Source organism: Oncorhynchus clarkii, chromosome 14 (genome assembly GCF_045791955.1).
Source record: "Oncorhynchus clarkii lewisi isolate Uvic-CL-2024 chromosome 14, UVic_Ocla_1.0, whole genome shotgun sequence".
Classification (NCBI taxonomy): domain Eukaryota; kingdom Metazoa; phylum Chordata; class Actinopteri; order Salmoniformes; family Salmonidae; genus Oncorhynchus; species Oncorhynchus clarkii.
The window spans coordinates 20,950,814-20,972,266 of record NC_092160.1 but is presented as its reverse complement, the minus strand read 5'-3'; the positions used below and the strand labels follow the sequence as shown (position 1 = coordinate 20,972,266).

The window sequence follows — 21,453 nt, the reverse complement described above, 5'->3', positions numbered from 1 at the left end:
GCACAATATGTACATATGCTCTCTCCAGTCCCCAGACATTGTACTGTTAGGCTTCATCATATTGCTGTAAATGAGTCTTCTGCAGAATCTCAGTTGGATAGTCCCCTGTGTGTCAGTGCCATGGCTACTGAAGCCATTAAAGATCAGCTACCTCGGCTGTGTTATTAGCCAAGCACTGCTGTCATTCAGACCCAGTCTATCAGAGTTTCCCTGAGCCCTTGGCGAATGATGAACGGTTCCCAGGTATGAAGCATCTGTGTGTATCTAATCTATTCATCTCTACCCGTCTGTCTGCCCACCTCCTAGCTCTTCATTTTTCCCTGCTATCAGTGCTGTCTCAGATCACACTGACAACAGCTGGGTTGCTCTCTCGGAGGCCCTATCAGTGCTGGCGTCGGGATGTGTTGACTGCGGGCGTGCCGCCGTCCCCTCATCCCCTAGTGTCCCCAGGAGGGAGACCTAACCCTCGGCTTTGTTGGCCTTGAATAGGGGCATAGCATATCCCCAGTCACCAGATCCCTCCAAGCACCACCAAAGACCTCACCCTCCCGCATCCTCTGCATTGTTGCTGCTGTGGCTAGATTGATTTGTGGCCCCGGTGTGTATGTGACTGTGTTTGTCTCTGTGTACTGTAAGTGCTTCGTCCCCTCTCTCACTCGACACTGTGATTGTTAGAAAATAAATATAAAACCAGACGGGAGCTGTATAGTGTCTCTGTAAAGCATGGCTGCCCTGATGTCACTGAGACTACCCCTCTCTTGATAGCCTCCACACAGCTCATTGGATGGGTTGGGAAACATAAAGAGTGCTGGCAAACCCTGACATGCCCTCCCATCATGTATGACTCACGGCAATACATGTAGAAGATGCAATGAGAGACAGGGTTTTATTTAAGCAATAAGGCATAAGGTGGTGTGGTATATGGCCATCATATCAGGGCTAAGGGCTGTTCTCTGCACAACGCAACGTGGAGTGCCTGGATACAGCCCTTAGCCATGGTATATTGGCCATATAACACAAACCCCAAAGGTGCCTTATTGCTATTATAAATTGGTTACCAACGTAATTAGGCGGCAGGTAGCCAAGTGGTTAGAGCGTTGGGCCAGTAACCGAAAGGTTGCTGGATCGAATCCCCAAGCTGACAAGGAAACATTTGTCGTTCTGCCCCTGAGCAAGGCAGTAAACCCACTGTTCCCTGGCCGCCAAAGACGTGGATGTTGATTATTGCAACCCCTCTGATTCAGAGGGGTTGGGTTAAATGCGGAAGAGACATTTCAGTTGAATGCATTCAGTTGTACAACTGACAGCTTTCCCTAATTACAGCTGTGATATACGGTCTGATATACCACAGGCGTCAGCCAATCTCGAACCACCCAGTTTATAATGCAGAATATACAGTGGCATCATATAGGCTAGACAAGGTAAGGTAGCCTCTATTGAATATGAAATGTGATGGGGGGACATTGCAAGACAGGTACATTGTGGAGATATGCTTTGAAGCAGGGTTTTATTATTGAAGATTTGAGTACGATACTGATAGACCAGTTCAAAAAGCCATTGGAAATTAAATGTGAAGGTTTATCTAAATGGCATCGGAAGGCTTTGAACTAGTCAAGATGGAAGCACGTTCTTAAGGAGGATACTTTTAACATCCTGGACTGATTTTATTTTCCATTTTCCCGGTTGTGCACTTTGAGCTTTACCACAGCCCAATCCACTGTAACTCCATAGAAGTCAGATTGTTTAACTATTAGGCACTGTTATTTAATCCATCTTTTCAGTTTAGAGGAGTACTCTTGATAAATAGTAAACATCCTTTCACTGTCAGGCACTGTTATTTAATCCATCTTTTCAGTTTAGAGGAGGACTCTCACTGTCATCCTCTCACTGTCAACTGCGTTCATTTTCAGCAAACTTAACATGTGTAAATTTGTATGAACATAACAAGATTCAACAACTGAGACATAAACTGAACAAGTCCCGCATACATGTGACTAACAGAAATGTAATAATGTGTTCCTGAACAAAGGGGGGGGATCAAAATCAAAAGTAACAGTCAGTATCTGGTGTGGCCACCAGCTGCATTAAGTACTGCAGTGCATCTCCTCCTCATGGACTGCACCAGATTTGCCAGTTCTTGCTGTGAGATGTTACCCCACGCTTCCACCAAGGCACCTGCAAGTTCCCTGACATGTCTGGGGGGAATGGCCTTAGCCCTCACCCTCCGATCCAACAGGTCCCAGACGTGCTCAATGGGATTGAGATCCGGGCTCTTCACTGGCCATGGCAGAACACTGACATTCCTGTCTTGCAGGAAATAACGCACAGAATGAGCAGTATGGCATTGTCATGCTGGAGGGTCATGTCAGGAAGAGCCTGCAGGAAGGGTACCACATATGAGGGAGGAGGATGTCTTCCCTGTAACGCACAGTGTTGAGATTGCCTGCAATGACAACAAGCTCAGTCCGATGATGCTGTGACAAACCGCCCCAGACCATGATGGACCATCCACCTCCAAATCGATCCCGCTCCAGAGTACAGGCCTCGGTGTAACACTAATTTCTTCAACGATAAACGCGAATCCGACCATCACTCTTGGTGAGACAAAACCGTGACTCGTCAGTGAAGAGCACGTTTTGCCAGTCCTGTCTGGTCCAGCGACGGTGGGTTTGTGCCCATAGGCAACATTGTTACCGGTGATGTCTGGTGAGGACCTGCCTTACAACAGGCCTACAAGCCCTCAGTCCAGCCTCTCTCAGCCTATTGCGGACAGTCAGAGCACTGATGGAGGGATTGTGCGTTCCTGGTGTAACTCGAGCAGTTGTTGTTGCCATCCTGTACCTGTCCCACAGTTGTGATGTTCGGATGTACCAATCCTGTGCAGGTGTTGTTACACGTGGTCTGCCACTGCGAGGATGATCAGCTGTCTGTCCTGTCTCCCTGTAGCGCTTTCTTAAGCGTCTCTCAGTACAGACAATGCAATTTATTGCCCTGGCCACATCTGCAGTCCTCATGCCTCCTTGCAGCATGCCCAAAGCACGTTCACGCAGATTAGCAGGGACCCTGGGCATCTTTTGTTTGGTGTTTTTCCAGGTGAAAGGCCTATTTAGTGTCCTTAATTTTCAAAACTGTTTCCTTAAGTTCCTACCGTTTGTAAGCTGTTGGTGTCTTAACGACCGTTCTACAGGTGCATGTTCATTAATTGTTTATGGTTCATTGAACAAGCATGGGAAACAGTGTTTAAGCCCTTTACAATGACGATCTGTGAAGTTATTTGTTTTTTTACGAATTATCTTTGAAAGACAGGGTCCTGAAAAAGGGACATTTCTTTTTTTGCTGAGTTTAGAAGTCTGTCTGATAAAAAGCCTGAAGTTCTGTCTTCTCTTGGTAGTATCTACTCTGTGACGCAGACCCAGACAAACCAGGACTGACATCAGTCAGTGGCCGGAGCATTGACCCATATCTTTGCCTGTGACCAGTTCACACACTGTGCAGTCGTAGTCAAGTTTGTTTGTATCAATAACACTAAGGCCCATACTACAGGCCTTACATGACACATGTTTCTACACTCCTGTCCTGTCTGATCCCTTAAGACACTCACAAGTCTTTGAAGTCCCCACTTGAAAGGGTTGATCTGAATAGTAAGAGTCCAAAGGAACTTTGTATACAGTGGTTACAGACTGATTAACTAGCTCCAGCCCCTCTATCAAACACACACACTCTCCTTCCAGGCCACACAGATTGTAGTGCTGAGACAAGACCAAGATTGTGGAGGGATCAAACTCAGGAAAAAATATATGGAGTGATCAAATCCTAACCTCAGCCTAACCTCATCAAACAAAACTGATTGGAACAATCTATATCAAAGAGATATTCATATTTAGATAGATTCAGTTCATATGCAGTGTAGGGAAAATTATTTTCATTTGTATTGTTTATTAATATTAATGACGTCTCCATCTTTCTCCAGTTTCTGCCGAGATCCTGAAGAGCAGTCTCAGCACCATGGAGCGACACATCCAGAGGCTAGAAAATGACATTGAGAACTTCCCCAAGACGGACGACGAAAAGGATAAGTTTGTGGAAAAATTGTCCATATCCTTTTCATGCTTTTTATTGATTTCTCACATTGTCTTAATTGAACGTATCGCTGATGTAGAAAGTAGACATGTTTTGGGCATTTGGCGCCTGTGAATTGTCCACCAAAGAGACTGTGCTGTTGCGTTCTCCTGAGCAGGAAAGAGTAGTTAACGGCCATAAGTGTGGCTTGTGGCACCCGTGGGCTTAAAGGAATGGATACGGCTGCCTTCCCACTAGTGAGATGTTTATCAGATCTCCTCCTCCTCTACCCAATGTTCCCCAGAGAGAGTTCAGGCCTTGAGCTATTTTTACCGCTGATCCACCACTGCCTCCCCTCGGGGTCTCTAATGAGGGCTCGTTCCCCCATGCGGACTTATCACCCACCTCCTGATTTCATCTCCTAACCAGCCACAGGCCTCTCCACATAGGCTTTCTGTAGACTATCACCTTTTGCGGCTCTTCTCTCGTTTTGATAACAGAGTGCTTTCACTTAAACTCAAGCGGTTCAGCTCTCAAATCAAATTAGTGATGCCTGAGCACTTCTCAGACTCCATTTTAAGGAGGAAGGTGCCTCGGCAGAATAGGTTTGTCTAGTAATCTGGCACCTACAGTACATACACTACAGTGTTTAGAGTCTCATTGGTTGAAACCAACTCGGATGTCAATAGCTAGGGGCTATGATACCTCCTATCACTATATGTGTATTAAAACAGACAGCATTCCTCTGGTTTTTTTTTTATTGAACCTTTATTTAACTAGGCAAGTCAGTTAAGAACAAATTCTTATTTACAATGACGGCCTTCCGGGGAACTGCCTTGTTCAGGGGCAGAACTACAGATTTGTACCTTGACTCTCTAACCACTAGGCTATCTGTCTCTAGGTGTGTTACCACATTTATTAAGGGAAAGCAAGAATCATTCAAGGGTAATTCATCAATTCAGGAGACATTCCATATGTTCAACACTCACACTTGCATGTGACATGGGCCAGCCCCCAAAAATTTGACCATGAGCTTCAGCCCCTTGCTATATGTGTGACAGTTTGCAAGGTGCACATGATGCACCCACACCACACCAGAGCAGAGAGAGAGAGAGAGCAAAGTGGTGCACATTTCTGCACAAGTTTCAGGGACCCCTTGAGGGTTACTTTCAAAACTACTGGCAAAAAAGTACACACAATTTCCAGAGAATCCCTTTAAAAAAGTGTTTAACCTTAATTTGAGCTTTTTGTTAGCTTGCAATTATAATTTTTTTGAACTTTTAGCTGACATAAGAGTAATAGCTGCCTAACACATCAGAAATCTGCTCCTAGTCAAATATTGGCACTTAATATGTGTACATTTTTAAAAATAGAGGCTTTGGCAAAAACCTCCCCTGCAGCTCTGAACCAAGACAGGGAGGAAAGGCAGCTCAGGGCCCCTGATGTCTGTATCGATTCTGGGGCTCCACGTAGGATGTCCGTGGAAATGGAGAACTGCATATATACTGGAGTAGTGCTCCCCTTCACTGTCTGAATCGTGTCCCCAGAGAGTGAGAGGGAGAGAAGCTGCCTGGCCGTGAATGGAAACGCCCCACTTCCCCATCTCACCTGATCTGGCATCAGAGCCGAAATGGAGCCTCAGTCGTATGTGGCCGAACCAATTTTAGTTACTGCCTCATTGTGAAAAAAGCCAAGAGAGGAAAACATTTAAAAATTGTTTTCTTACCTACATTTTGTAGCCTTCCAACCTCCTTCCACTCTGTGTTCAGCCAGGTTAAGGGTGACACAGCTGCACTCGCTCCACAGCTGCACTCCCGTGACAGAGTAGGCATTCTTACCTTACTAAAGAAAGCCAGAAAGCTGTTTTACTGTCCCTTTATGGCGCCCGCGATCGATGAGGGGAGTCGAGGTGATTCAAGTGGTAAGGTGGAGAGCGTATTTGTGTCTATCAGACCTCTCTCATGCTGTCTGTGTCTGTCTCTCCCCGTTAGTAATCAGCTCTCTCTGTGTCTCTGTCTCTCCCCATCAGCAATCACCAATATCTGTGTCTGTCTCTCCCTGTTCGCAATCACTTCTCTCATGCTCTCTGTGTCTCTGTCTCTCTCTGTTAGCAATCACCTCTCTCTGTGTCTGTCTCTCTCCGTTAGCAAGCACCTCTCTCTGTGTCTCTGTCTCTCCCCGTCAGCAATCACCTCTCTCTGTGCCTCTGTCTCTCCCCGTCAGCAATCACCTCTCTCTGTGCCTCTGTGTCTCCCCGTCAGCAATCACCTCTCTCTGTGCCTCTGTCTCTCTCCGCTAGCAAGCACCTCTCTGTGTCTCTGTCTCTCCCCGTCAGCAATCACCTCTCTCTGTCTCTGTCTCTTCCTGTTAGCAATCACCTCTCTCTGTGTCTCTGTCTCTCCTCATTAGCAATCACCTCTCTCTGTGTCTCTGTCTCTCCCTGTTAGCAATCACCTCTCTCTGTGTCTGTCTCTCCCTGTTCGCAATCACTTCTCTCATGCTGTCTGTGTCTGTCTCTCCTCGTTAGTAAACACCTCTCTCCGTGTCTGTTTCTCACCGTTAGCAATCACCTCTCTCCGTGTCTCTGTCTCTCCCCATCAGCAATCACCTCTCTCTGTGTCTCTGTCTCTCCCCATCAGCAATCACCTCTCTCTGTGTCTCTGTCTCTCCCCATCAGCAATCACCTCTCTCTGTGTCTGTCTCTCCCCATCAGCAATCACCTCTCTCTGTGTCTCTGTCTCTCCCTGTTAGCAATCACCTCTCTCTGTGTCTCATTCTCTCCCCGTTAGCAATCACCTCTCTTTCTCTCACTCACTAGAGTGGGTTTGACCTGCGTGTGACCTTTTTCTTGGTAATGAAGTAATGCAGTTCATCTGCTAGTCAAAATAACAAGGTGTTTGGTAAACATGGCTCTTCTGTGACCCTGCTCGAATCAATTCACATGATTAGGCATCAAGGGTAATTCGCAAGTTTTCTAAATAAAATATGCTGTGTGTTCGGACTTGAATTTCTTTGTACTGTAGCATCCACTCTGAACACACTTCTCCAGATGTGTTGAATGATTCACACCCCTTCAGCTTTTTCCTTACCATTCGTGCTTCTACAGCTGCGTTGCTTGCTGTTTTGGGTTTTAGGCAGGGTTTCTGTATAAGCACTTTTGGCTTTATGAATACATTTGATTGATTGGTGATGTTGAACTGTGAAAGGATGTAAGTTGCTTTTGCCTTGAATCATCTTCTTTTCTCTTTGAACCTTAAAGTTAACATGACCAGTAGCATTGTGAAAAGCTTTCACAAGCAGAACATTATTTCTGTGCTCTTTTGATTATGATATATGATTTGGCGACTGCGAGTCTTCCTTGGGTCCGACACATGACGAAGAAGACATTACAGACAAGAACACTTGACAATTTACGTACATTTTAAACATTAACATAGACATTACAGACATACTGTATATAATATTAGAAACACACACAAAACAGTACAACTAAATAATAATAATGTGTGGTGTGTAGAGTGTGTGTTGGAGTGTGTGTGCGTGCATGTATCAGAACTATAGTTGTGCCCAAAGGTAACAGAGGGAAGTGAAAATATATTAGATAAAGAGATGAAAGAGACAATGCTAGATTTTCCCAGGTTTTTAGTGCTATATTTTATTTTGCCTTTGGCTTAGATAACTGTAATCGGTGTAACACAGTTTAGGGTGTGTGAAACTGACAGTTTGAAATATTCCCTGCCATATGTTTTTGGTTTGACATTTCCTTTTGTAAAGATAAGTCTGACATACCTTTTTAAACTTCCTACTGGGATTAAAGGACGCTGATGCCTGGAAACATGACAGATGAAACAACAACAACGAAAGCAGCAGCTAAAGTCATGCATTTGATGGTTGAGCAACCCTGTAAAAAGTTTTCACTGTAGAGCACATTGATGAATGAGGAAGTGTGTGTGTGTGTGTGTGTGTGTGTGTGTGTGTGTGTGTGTGTGTGTGTGTGTGTGTGTGTGGTAAACAACCCAGTGTCTGAGTGTGGGGTACAGCATAACTTAGTTCTGTTTAAATTAAGAGAACACCATCATGTTTTGGGTGCTGCTACATTCCCCCAAAGCGGCTGGCCTTGTTTTGATATCTACACTGGAGCGTTTCTGATGCCTTCCTTATTATAGGGGCAATCTGGGATTCAAACAACAACACATTGGGTATTGTGAGTGGGTGTTTGACAGAGTCTCTTTGGCCTTTTTTTTGAAGACTTGCAGGTGTTGCCTAGTCTTGCTTACACCAGTCTCTCTACATCCTTGATGCACAGCTCACTGTGTAGTCACGTGGGTTGCGCGTCAGCCAGACTATTTGTTTCCTAGTTAGGTTTTAAAAGGTAACATTAAATGTCTTAAAACAGCACAACTTTTATTACCTCTTCAGGTTTTTATAATGAATACAATTATGTTAAATGTTTCTAATTAATTGAAGGTTGCTTGGTGATGCCTTTTATGAGCTAGAACTCAATTCGACTTCTTGCAATTTCAATTAGAATGTCTATCTATATATGTAGTGCCTTTGGAAAGTATTCAGACCCCTTGATTTTTTCACGTTACGTTTTTTTACTCAACAATCAACACACAATACCCCACAATGACAAAGCTAAAACAGGTTTTTCAAAAAAAATGTAACTGTATTAAAAAACAAAAACAGAAATGAGCTCAGGTTTCCATTGATCATCCTTGATGTTTCTACAACTTGATTGGAGTCCACCTGTGATAAATTCAATTGATTGGACATGATTTGGAAAGGCACATGCTGTGGGGATGTTTTTCAGAGGTAGGGACTTGGAGACTAGTCAGGATCGAGGCAAAGATGAACGAAGCAAAGGACAGAGATCCTTGATGAAAACCTGCTCCAGAGCACTGAGGACCTCAGACTGGGGCGAAGGGTCACCTTCCAACAGGACAGCAACCCTGAGCACACGGCCAATACAACGCAGAAGTGGCTTCGGGACAAGTCTCTGAATATCCTTGAGTGGCTCAGCAATGGCCCCGGAGTTGAACCCGATCGAACATCTCTGGAAAGACCTGAAAATAGCTGTGCAGCAACGCTCCCCATCCAACCTGACAGAGCTTGAGAGGATCTGCAGAGAAGAATGTGAGAAACTCCCCAAATACAGGTGTGCCAAGCTTGTAGCGTCATACCCAAGAGGACTTGAGGCTGTAATTGCTGCCAAAGGTGGTTCAACAAAGTACTGAGTAAAGGGTCTGAATACTTATGTAAATGTGGTATTTATTTATTTTCTATGAGCAAAAATGTTTAAAACCTGTTTTTGCATAGTCAATATGGATTATTGAGTGTAGATTGATGAGAATAAGGCTATAACATAACAAAATGCGGAAGAAGTCGAAAGGCATAATGAATTCCTCAAATAAATTAATTAACTTGCCGGAGTTTACCAGTTCATATCTACAGTCGTTATCTACTAAAGAAGACAGCCTGAACCCATTCCTTATACTTGTTGGCATCACAAACAGCCCAGCAGAGGTACTTAATTTAGCTTTATTGAAACATTTTTCTCCTTCCATTACTGTAATGTATGCAAATGACTGAATAGGGTGTTTGTTCAGCAGTTTAGTGATCTCTATCTATCAGATTTAGGAGAGCCCACTAAGGCTGGGAATAGAGGCATTGGCCCCTGGGGGCCCCTAATTCACTGGAGGGGCTTGGGTGATCCCAGACCCCAGTACAGATCTATGACTGATGGATATGACGAAATAGGACTCTGGGGAAGGGACAGCCTATAGGGACTGTGGATAGCATGGATACTGGCCTGTTAATGGGAGATAGATGGGTCGCCGGGACGATGAGATGCCGGACCGAGCGTTGATGGATAGGCGGCCCCTGTCTTAATAGATCTCCCGCCGCGGTACTCAACTCAATAATTCAGCCCGCTGATAGTTAGCTTAACCTTTCGGCTTCCTAGGGACCGAGAAGTTGAAATCAACTGGTGTCATTTTTAAAGCCCCCTGACACATTAAGACCTGTAGCTGTGCTCTGGTCACGTGGGGGGATAACTCAATACATTAGCTATGCGCTGTATAGAATTAAGTTTACAGCTAAAACTATCACTTCTTGGCTACAGTAACTCCTCACAAGTATAATAGTGTTTAATGTGTTTTTGCCAACTGATTTAAATAGCAGAACATGCAAACAGATAAAATGCGTTGTCTTCCCATCATAGAATGTTATATACACATAAAGACAGGAAATTAATGAATGTATTACCTCCCTCATATTATACCTACAACCATGTATTGGAGGGATGCAACTGCAAAAATAAAGTCTAGAACTCAATTAGAGGGATGCAGCAACATTATTCCACAAAAAATTCCATAATTTGATGTTTTGTTGATGGTGGTGGATAATGCTGTCTCAGGCTCCAGAATCTCCCGTAAGTGTTCAAATGGGTTGAGATCTGGTGACTGAGATGGCCAAGGCATATGATTTACATCATTTTTATGCTTATCAAACCATTCAGTGACCAACCGTGCCTTGATGATGATGGAATTGTCATCCTATGGGAGCTTAGCCATGGTAGCGAAAATAATGGCCTGCCCAGCATTTTATACATGACCCTAAGCATGATGGGATGTTAATTACTTAATTACATCAGGAACCAGACTTGTGTGGAAGCACCTGCTTTCTATATACACTGAACAAAAATATAAACGCAACATGCTAAAAATGTCTACGATTTTACTGACTGTATAGAAATCAGTCAATTGAAATAAAGTCATTTGGCCCTAATCTATGGATTTCACATGACTGGGAATACATATATACATGACTGGGAATACATATATGCATCTGTTTGGTCACATGTACACTACTGGTCAACATTTTTAGAACACCTACTCATTCAAGGACTTTTCTTTATTTTTACATATTGTAGAATAATAGTGAAGACATCAAAACTATGAAATAACACATATGGAATCATGTAGTAACCAAAGAAGTGTTAAACAAATCAAAATATATTTTATATTTCAGATTCAAATATCCACCCTTTGTCTTGATGACAGCTTTGCACATTCTTGGCATTCTCTCGACCAGCTTCACCTGGAATGCTTTTCAAACAGTATTGATGGAGTTCCCACATATTCTGAGCACTTGTTGGCTGCTTTTCCTTCACTCTGCGGTCCAACTCATCCCAAACCATCTCAATTTGGTTTCACGTTGTGGGATTGTGTAGGTCAGGTCATCTGATGCAGCACTCTATCACTCTCCTTCTTGGTCAAATAGCCTTTACACAGCCTGGAGGTGTGTTGGGTCACTGTTCTGTTGAAAAACAATTGATAGTCCCACTAAACCCAAACCAGATGGGATGGCGTATCGCTGCAGAAATCTGTAGTAGCCATGCTGGTTAAGTGTGCCTTGAATTCTAAATAAATCACAGACAATATAACCAGCAAAGCACCCCCACACCATCACACCTCCTCCTCCATGCTTTACGGTGGGAAATACACATGCAGAGATCATCCGTTCACCCACACCACATCTCACAAAGACTCGGCAGTTGGAACCAAAAGTCTCCAATTTGAACTCCAGACCAAAGGACAACTTTCCACTGGTCTAATGTCCATTGCTTGTGCTTCATGGCCCAAGCAAGTCTCTTCTTCTTATTGGTGTCCTTTAGCAGTGGTTTCTTTGCTACAATTTTCCCATGAAGGCCTGATTCACACAGTCTCTTCTGAACAGTTGATGTTGAGATGTCTGTTACTTGAACTCTGTAAAGCATTTATTTGGGCTGCAATTTCTGGGGCGGGTAACTCTAATAAACTTATCCTCTGCTCCAGAGGTAACTTTAGGTCTCCCTTTCCTTTGGCGGTCCTCATGAGAGCCAGTTTCATCATAGCGCTTGATGGTTTTTGCGACTGCACTTGAAGAAACTTCAAGTTCTTGACATTTTCCGTATTGACTGACCTTAAGTAATGATGGACTGTTGTCGCTGTTCCATCGCTGTTCTTGCCATAATATGGACTTAGCCCTATTTGGTAAAAGACTATCTTCTGTATACCCTCCCTACCTTGTCACAATACAACTGATTGGCTCAAACACGTTAAGAAGGAAAGACATTCTACAAATTAACTTAAGAAGGCACACCTGTTAATTGAAATGCATTCCAGGTGACTACCTCATGAAGCTGGTTTAGAAGGTGCCAGGAGTGTGCAAAGCTGTCATCAAGACAAAGGCGGGCTATTTAAAGAATCTCAAATATAAAATATATTTAGATTTAACACTTTTTTGGTTAGTACATGATTCGATATGTGTTATTTCATAGTTTTGATGTCTTCACTATTACTCTACAATGTATAACATATTAAAAATAAGAAAAACCCTTGAGTAGGTGTTCTAAAACTTTTGACCGGTAGTGTACCTTAAAATAAAAATATAGGGGTGTGGATCAGAAAATCAGTCAGTATCTGGTGTGACCACCATTTGCCTCATGCGGTGCGACACTTCGCATGGAGTTGGTCAGGCTGTTGATTGTGGCCTGTGGAATGTTGTCCCACTCCTCTTCAATGGCTGTATAAAGTTGCTGGATATTGGCAGAAACTGCAACATGCTGTCGTACACGCCAATCCAGAGCAGAACATGCTCAATGGGTGACATGTCTGGTGAGTATGCAGGCCATGGAAGAACTGGGACATTTTCAGCTTCCAGAAATTGTGTGCAGATCCTTGCGACATGTGTATTGTCATGCTGAAACGTGGTGATGGCGGCAGATGAAGGGCAAGACAATGGACCTCAGGATCTCATTCAAATTTACATAGATAGAGTAAAATGGCAATTTCAATGCCACCATGGGGCTCTCTGTTCACAACGTTGACATCAGCAAACTGCTCGCCCACACAACGCCATACAGATTGTGTGACTGTGTAACGTTAACTCAGTAACCCCAGACAGACTCAGCCCACACACACACACACTTACACACACAAACACAGATTCTCGCTCCCCTGGCCCCAGGGCTACACCGTCATACCACCCACATGACTTGTGCATTGACAGATGCATTTACGCAGGTAGCACTCTCTGTTGTTCAGCAGCGTGTCAGTATGAAAGGTTGTTTGGGGGGGGGGCAGTCAATATCCAGTACTGCAATCAGGGCACAGACTCGGGACTTTAGCACTTCAAACCAAGAGAACCACTAACAGTATTGTAATGGAGTAATTCAGTTAAATTCAATGCCAAATTAGTCTTTGGGTTTTCAGAGTAGACAACACCAGTGGTCATTCTGTATTATTAACAGTTGACACTTACAGTCTAACATACCACTGCTAGATGCATTTCCTTTTATAGCTAAGAGTGCTATTGATGAACTGGGAGCTATACTCACTTTTATAACTAAGATGTTGTTGTTGCTTAAATTTGTACTAATTCGTAAACAAAGGATGACTGGTATTAAATTACCTCATGGGTAAGTCACCTGTAAAGATTTAGCTATGCTGTCAAGACAAATATACCTTTGCCATTATGGATGATAATTAGATCTAATGTGTTTCAGTACCAAAATGTAATACGCCCTTATAATCCGGCTAATTTGTTGACGTTTGTACTTCCTCATAGAAGGAAACCAGGTCAACAGATTGTGGTGGCATTTTCAGTTCAATGTTTACCTCACCATCGTGCTCTTTCTGTAAGCACTCTCCTTTATTAATGAAATTCACTGTAAATGTTGTGGCCAATTAATTCATACTTGCAGCACAGATAAGCGCTGGAGCTTTTTAATTAAGCAGAAACTCAAACCAAAGTAAATAATTAGAAGAGTGGGGAAAAATGACAGTTAACAAACAAAAAAAACATATCTCGTTACCCCTCTGTGGATATCGGTTACTGGTAGGCTAGTGTCTGTACTTAGTATTGTCTCAACATAGACACTATAGAGACGGTTTTAATTAAGCAACTTAAGTCATTTCCTGGTTGTTAAAATTCTAATAGTTTGCCTAATTTCGTAGTATGTGACAAAACAAGCAAGTATAGTGTCGAGAATAGTTTTACCATCTAAACTGCTGTGAAATATGTTTTCCATAACCAAAAATATAGTATTTTCAGCCGTTTGAAGCTGGTGTACTAAACCGAATGTCAAATAAGCAAAAACAAAACTTAAGAACGGGAGGCATAGAAACAGTGCATATAGAACAGACCTACCGCTTCTTAGACCTGCTTTCAATGAGAATTACATAACTATAACTCATTTTTCTGTGTACAGTTGGTCGGGTCGCCCAAAAAGTTACATAAAAAGCTTTAATAAGTGTCGATCGAATGAACAACATCTGCCAAAAATGGTAAGAATAATTGCATTCTAATAATAATGATCGTCATAAAGAGGGGCAGGGAAACACTAAAGGGATTGGCTTGCGCGTGTGATTGTTGCCGTCGTCCACCGATGTTTACTTGGAAATGGAATCCAAGGCCATGTGTTTTGTGTATTATGATTTTTCATAATGCTAATATAACAATTATCTTGGATTGCATTGGTGTGTGGCTTGGTGGAGGATACGTGTCTGAATGAGAGAAGGGAAGCTCGATGACTGCTTCTTCAAATCCCATTTTGACTAACAATGCCACCCAACAATAAACGCCCATGAATTGGGGAGATGACAGCTGTATTTTGTATTGTAGTGATTAGAATGGTATTTAACACAGCATTAATTCCCATTGATAATGAATGTAACGGTGTCTTAATTCTTTGTGGTGGGAGGGGTTTAGAGTTTAGAACTGAACTCAGCCACACATTGAGTTGATAAAATGTACATTTGGACATAAAGTATATTCTACACGAATCACAAATGCACTTTGAACTTTAAATAAAAATCACCTGTAGCTATCATACTCATAGTTCTACCAAGACCCGTTAAACAATGTTACTATCTTATTGTCAGGATCAATGCAATTAATCTCAGGGTTATGGGAAACTCACTCAGATACTGATGTTTTTCTAAGAACTGTTTTTCTATAGTCTTTCTAAGTTACTTTCTTAGTTTCCGTAGGCGGATGGGTGAAGTTCATTCACTCACTCACACACACATCACATATCACACATTACACACACATACACACACACACACACACATACACGTCCACAGTGTATTCCACTCCAACCGAACTGACATATTCACATAGAGGACACATGTTTCTCTTATTATCAACAGCCAACCCTATTTTGTCACTCCTTAGATGAGTCTCCTTGTTAGCTGCCTGCCTTCACGGCCCCAGACGCCAGGACGTCTCAATGTGCCGTGTCATTATGCGAGTGAATTCCCCAGAAATTCTCCAATCAGTGTCTTGTTAGGCTGCGACACCGGGGCTGATGTGGCAGGTCCATTAGTCAGTAGAGTTGGCTGACAGGCTGCCTGGCCTTCTGGCTCCCTAGGGATGGATGCAGAGCCAGAGAAAGGGGTGGAGGGGTGGGGGGTAAGGCTCCAGTAGACTGACCCAGGTTTAACCTCTCCTTCCTCCTGGGTGACTCCCCTGTCATATACCCTCTGATCAAGCCTCAGTTCCCTGCCTGCCAGTCGGGGGTCCCGGAGGGATAGACCTCCAAGCCCGGCGCTTCTCCATAGGGATCCCATCCCGTATGGCCCTACCATGTCCTAGGATGCCTCACACAAACAGCTGGATGTCGTCGAGCGGGATTGGAAATGCATGTCTGTCCTACATGGTCAAGGGTTGAACTAGATAAGTTGTATTTTTGTACCTGACTATATTTGGTATTTACACATTACCTGATACCAAGTAGCCAGCCAGCACCAGTCTACACCTCATTACCCCCCACCCCCAAAAGGTCTTCACGCTGGGCAATAGACAGAGCACAGTCGGACCCATTTGTCATGGGCTCCTGGGTTTGATGCAAAGCCCCTCAGCACTTGTTGCTGCAGTACTAATCCTTCTGTAGAGACACTAACTCATCTCTTTCTCACTCTCTGTCTCTCTCGCTCTCAGCCTTCCCACTCTCCCACGGTCATGCCTCATAATTTCACTTTCATTTGATGTTTAATGAAATTCTGTACTCCTTCTCTATTGAATTGGCACCATTGTAGGCAAATTATTCTATCAAATGCCAATGGGGAGGGAAAACCTCGATTGGCAGTGTTTGTCTTCTTGAAGTGAGACATTGTTTTTTACTGTTTGTTTCAGCACATGACACCCCGTCAGTTGAGAATTTGAGATGTATGCTAGGTTTAACGGCTGGGAATGTGTCTCAGGAAACTGACGATAAACAAATGGCACGTTGAATGGCAGTGTAACTTTAACATGTCATTATGCATTGTTACAACTCACTTCCGGAAATTATGATAACCAGCTAATACCTCTGCTGATGCACCGGTTATGTGTAAAATGAGAAGTGGAAGTGTACTTAACGCTGGTGGGTGATATACAGAGGAGATGGCTGAACATTTATTCCACGGCAGACAGCGATATATTCACCAGCGGCGCCATTTATTGTGCTTTATTGCAAATAAGTACCACTGGGCAGGGCCCAAAGCACAGGGGAGGGCTCCTTGATTAAAAGTCCCTGTGTATCATTAGTCGTGTCCCTGTAGCTGCCTAGATGAAAGCCTGCAGTAAAATGTAAATCGAATGAATACCCAAACATTTCCCCACATATGTTTATGTTATTATTTTCCTGCTGAAAGTGTCTAGGGAATACTAGCCCGCTCTGATTTTTGCCTTGGCTCCGTTATAGCCAGTTGTAGCCTAACGTTCTTCTGCTATCCGTGACTCTCAGTCCTCTGATCCTGACAGCGCTGTAGGATCAGTGTCTCCACAATCCACATATGGCTCCAGGTTGTCGTCTCCCTTCCTGCCTATTCATATATGTGCATTGGCATACTATTAGCCAGATTTATTGAGTGCTTTAAACCAATTCAGAGGTTCATTATGCAAATCAAGTCTACTAATTACCATCAAGTTACTAATTGATTGTGAGATATGTTGTCGATTTCAGACTTGACTCCTAAGACAGGATTTGGTCTTCACCTGTCTTACCCCGCTTTTGGATGAATGCAATTATGAAAGAGCAGAGACAACCGAGCCAAAGCCAAGCCGAGTGCATTCAGTAGGGCATGTTGTGAGACATTCAGATAGAAAGGTATTATGTAGCTACAACAGACGCCGCTCTCTGACATGAAGAGTCAAGGATTTCATGACTTTTCTAACTGCATCATTCCCAAAATGGAACCCTGCTGAACGACACCCAGGTTACATACAGTACGTTCAGAGCCCCGGCTTATCAAAGTCGACGTGAGAGATGACAAAAAAAATGTCAGATCAAAATTGAGCTTTCTAATTAAAATGAATCTGTGACAGCCAGGAACACTAACAGTTACAAACGGCAATCTGATGGTAATCAACGGGGGTGTCTTCCATTAATTGGCAAAATGAGGCTCATCAATCACGCAGAGGGAGGAAAGCGGCAACAGGAGGCAGTGCCCGCCGCCTTATCCTGTCAGAGTGTGCCGCCGTGGGGGAAGTCAGCACGATGGTGTGTCTCCAGGACAGACTCATGGAGAGGGATAACTTTTTCCTCCCCCTCTTCTCCACCCCCCCACCACCAGCTCTCTTTCTCTTTGACAGCCTTTGTTTTCTTGCCTACGCATTTCAAATGGTTTGGTTGTTTTTCCACTGTCAGTCAACCCCCAAGACAGAGTTGTCAGTACTGACACAGTATATCAGGTGAAAAGTATCATTCTTTAACCCAGTGACATGTTGTGCACAGGTACCCTTAAGTCCCACGTCCCAGTCCTTGTCATCAACGTGTTTGTACGGTAAGGCTGACTTATTGCTATATTTGCTATTGCTATATTTTCTATGTCATTCGTGATATCTAGACAGTTTTGATTGGTCGTCATTAATTGTGGTAGGAAGAGCTTAACGTCATCAAAACGTCACCCAATCTCAAATCAATCTCAGGAAAGGTCAGTTGTCTTATTTGTTGTCTTGTCACAAACCACAAACACATGGTACAGTGTTGTAGATGCTCACCCCAGGGTAGAGAGACATCTTAGCATTCAGTTCACCATTCTGGAGAGGTTTATTACAAACCGGAATCAATAACTTTAATAAACACTGAGCTATAGCTCTTGATTGTGTGGTTGATTAGGAAAGTGAAATTTAATTATGGATTGTTAGGAGTATAGAGTCAGTTGCACCACTCCCATTTCAAGCTTATCTTTCAGCATGAATTATTTTAATTCCAAGGTATTTTAGAATACTTACGAAGGTTAGCTAGATGACTAATTTCCCTATCCCTTTGGTTCGGAGGGCCTTTGTATTGTGAACACTTTGACTCTAAGTAAAGTGATTGAACTGAACTGGTCAAACAAACAGGAAGAGGAGGGCAACTTGTAGTGTGTCTCTCTGAACCTTTCTTCCTGGGTCTATAAATACACTAGGGCAATAATTGTCTGCTCCATCATTAGCCTGTGATCAATGCAACTGCTCCTGTTCCCTCGTGTCGCTCGATAGGTTTAGGACAATCACAGTTACTGCTTGCCTCGAATTTGTTATTGCTTTATATCGTATTCTACACAGGCATCGATGCGGCTGGTCTTATAGTTACTTAGTGCACAGTGCCAAGCACAATACATCTCTCCAGAGTGGGCAAGACTCACTTGCATAGATGGTGGTGGTCATGATCTCCTTCAACAGTGTTATCACAGCTACAATCAGAGCAACACTGAATACTTTTCTCCTCTGGTGTTGTTTGTGTTTCTATGTTTAGTACTGCATTGTGAATGAAACCTTTGTTATAACAGAAGCCTGGTTACAGATTCACGGTATTGAAATAGTGCAATGGTGATCTATAATGCTGATCTACAGAGCAATAGTCTTCCTGGCTGAATTTAATTGACGATTAGCCTTCAATTTATGGCAGTGGTGAAGAGTTGTGACCTCCAGATGGGCTCGTGGTGCTGTGTTGACCCAGGCTCCTCCATAAACATGATTACATGAGATGAGCAGGGTTTTGCCCGGGCTGTGGAGATGGCCCCGCAGGCTGCAGCGGCGGATGCTGCAGCTTGCAGCAACAGCACAACGGGATGTCCTTAACAACACACACACCCAACAGCCAGCCTAAGCCCTGTCATTTGACAGGAACAGAGCATGTGTGAGGCGGTGCGGCTGCCTTGGCCGACAATGACCTTGAATTGACGTTCTGGATATGGAGACTTACAGTTGATCCCCCTGGCTTTCTGCTCCCCCCTCCCTCCCCAACCTAGTGTCTAGGAGCATTGGTGGGGACCTCCAGGGTATTGAGAGAGAGAAAGAGAGGAGCATGTACATGTATTAGAAATTACATGAATTTGTTCCTCCTTTTTAGCTCTCCCCATTCTTTGTCTCTGTCTTTCGCTCTCCCTCTTCCCCCCCTCTTGCATTCTCTTAACACACACACCTCATTTCTCACACACCTATGGTGCTAGGTTCCTCTCACCTCCAACAGGCCTGTCAATGAGTGGCGGCCATCTTAGAAAACAGGGCTCAATGCCGGTTCCCTTAAAAACACTGTAAGCTTTGTCAAACTCCCGCTTTAATTAGCTTTCAACAAGGAGTTTGACAGGGAGGGGACGCCGGCCGGCCGGCTGCGGCCTGATGTCACACGCCACGGAGCGGACACAGGTGCGAAACGCATCACATCAAGGGGTGTGACTGCGAGGCAGGGACATGACCAGAGAGACATGACGGCTCTCGCTGTCACTCCAACACTCGATGTGCCAACAACGTCTCTTACACACAGCAGCATTCAATAAAGCCACATTCTAGTAGCTTGTACCTCCGTGCAGGTTGTTGTCAGTCCCTCAGGACTCTGCAGATGCTGTATGGTGGTAAAACTTTGCAATATGTGTGCTGTGGGAATTCTATGTCATTATTTTTATGTTTGGTAGGAATATGCTGCATCCGGGTCATGTCATAGCCTGCGCTCCGAACGGCACCCTATTTCTTATATAATGCACTACTATGACCAGAGCCCTGGTCAAAGTAGTGCACTAAATAGGGAATAGGGTGCCATTTCAGACGCAACCCCTCTCCATACATAGCTTCCATACAAGTAGGTCAAATCCATCTATCTGCACCGGTACTCCTACATACAAGGCGCCACTACAAATAGTTCAAACATTAACTATTAAAGTTCTACCAGAGTAACTACAGTGCCTTGCGAAAGTATTCGGCCCCCTTGAACTTTGCGACCTTTTGCCACATTTCAGGCTTCAAACATAAAGATATAAAACTGTATTTTTTTGTGAAGAATCAACAACAAGTGGGACACAATCATGAAGTGGAACGACATTTATTGGATATTTCAAACTTTTTTAACAAATCAAAAACTGAAAAATTGGGCGTGCAAAATTATTCAGCCCCCTTAAGTTAATACTTTGTAGCGCCACCTTTTGCTGCGATTACAGCTGTAAGTCGCTTGGGGTATGTCTCTATCAGTTTTGCACATCGAGAGACTGAAATTTTTTCCCATTCCTCCTTGCAAAACAGCTCGAGCTCAGTGAGGTTGGATGGAGAGCATTTGTGAACAGCAGTTTTCAGTTCTTTCCACAGATTCTCGATTGGATTCAGGTCTGGACTTTGACTTGGCCATTCTAACACCTGGATATGTTTATTTTTGAACCATTCCATTGTAGATTTTGCTTTATATTTTGGATCATTGTCTTGTTGGAAGACAAATCTCCGTCCCAGTCTCAGGTCTTTTGCAGACTCCATCAGGTTTTCTTCCAGAATGGTCCTGTATTTGGCTCCATCCATCTTCCCATCAATTTTAACCATCTTCCCTGTCCCTGCTGAAGAAAAGCAGGCCCAAACCATGATGCTGCCACCACCATGTTTGACAGTGGGGATGGTGTGTTCAGAGTGATGAGCTGTGTTGCTTTTACGCCAAACATAACGTTTTGCATTGTTGCCAAAAAGTTCAATTTTGGTTTCATCTGACCAGAGCACCTTCTTCCACATGTTTGGTGTGTCTCCCAGGTGGCTTGTGGCAAACTTTAAATGACACTTTTTATGGATATCTTTAAGAAATGGCTTTCTTCTTGCCACTCTTCCATAAAGGCCAGATTTGTGCAATATACGACTGATTGTTGTCCTATGGACAGAGTCTCCCACCTCAGCTGTATCTCGGACCTGTATCTCGGACCTGCCTGGTGTGTTCCTTGTTCTTCATGATGCTCTCTGCGCTTTTAACGGACCTCTGAGACTATCACAGTGCAGGTGCATTTATACGGAGACTTGATTACACACAGGTGGATTGTATTTATCATCATTAGTAATTTAGGTCAACATTGGATCATTCAGAGATCCTCACTGAACTTCTGGAGAGAGTTTGCTGCACTGAAAGTAAAGGGG

At 43.6% G+C, this 21,453-nt stretch overlaps 1 protein-coding gene across 1 annotated transcript in view; it reads left to right on the top strand.

The window, feature by feature from the left end:
- Positions 1-21,453, top strand: part of LOC139366406 (diaphanous-related formin 2) — a 691,096-nt gene that overhangs the window by 512,705 nt on the left and 156,938 nt on the right. The window contains exon 26 of the mRNA XM_071103857.1: positions 3,971-4,095. Within this exon, the coding sequence (XP_070959958.1) occupies positions 3,971-4,095 (125 nt within the window). The remainder of the gene's footprint in view (positions 1-3,970; positions 4,096-21,453) is intronic.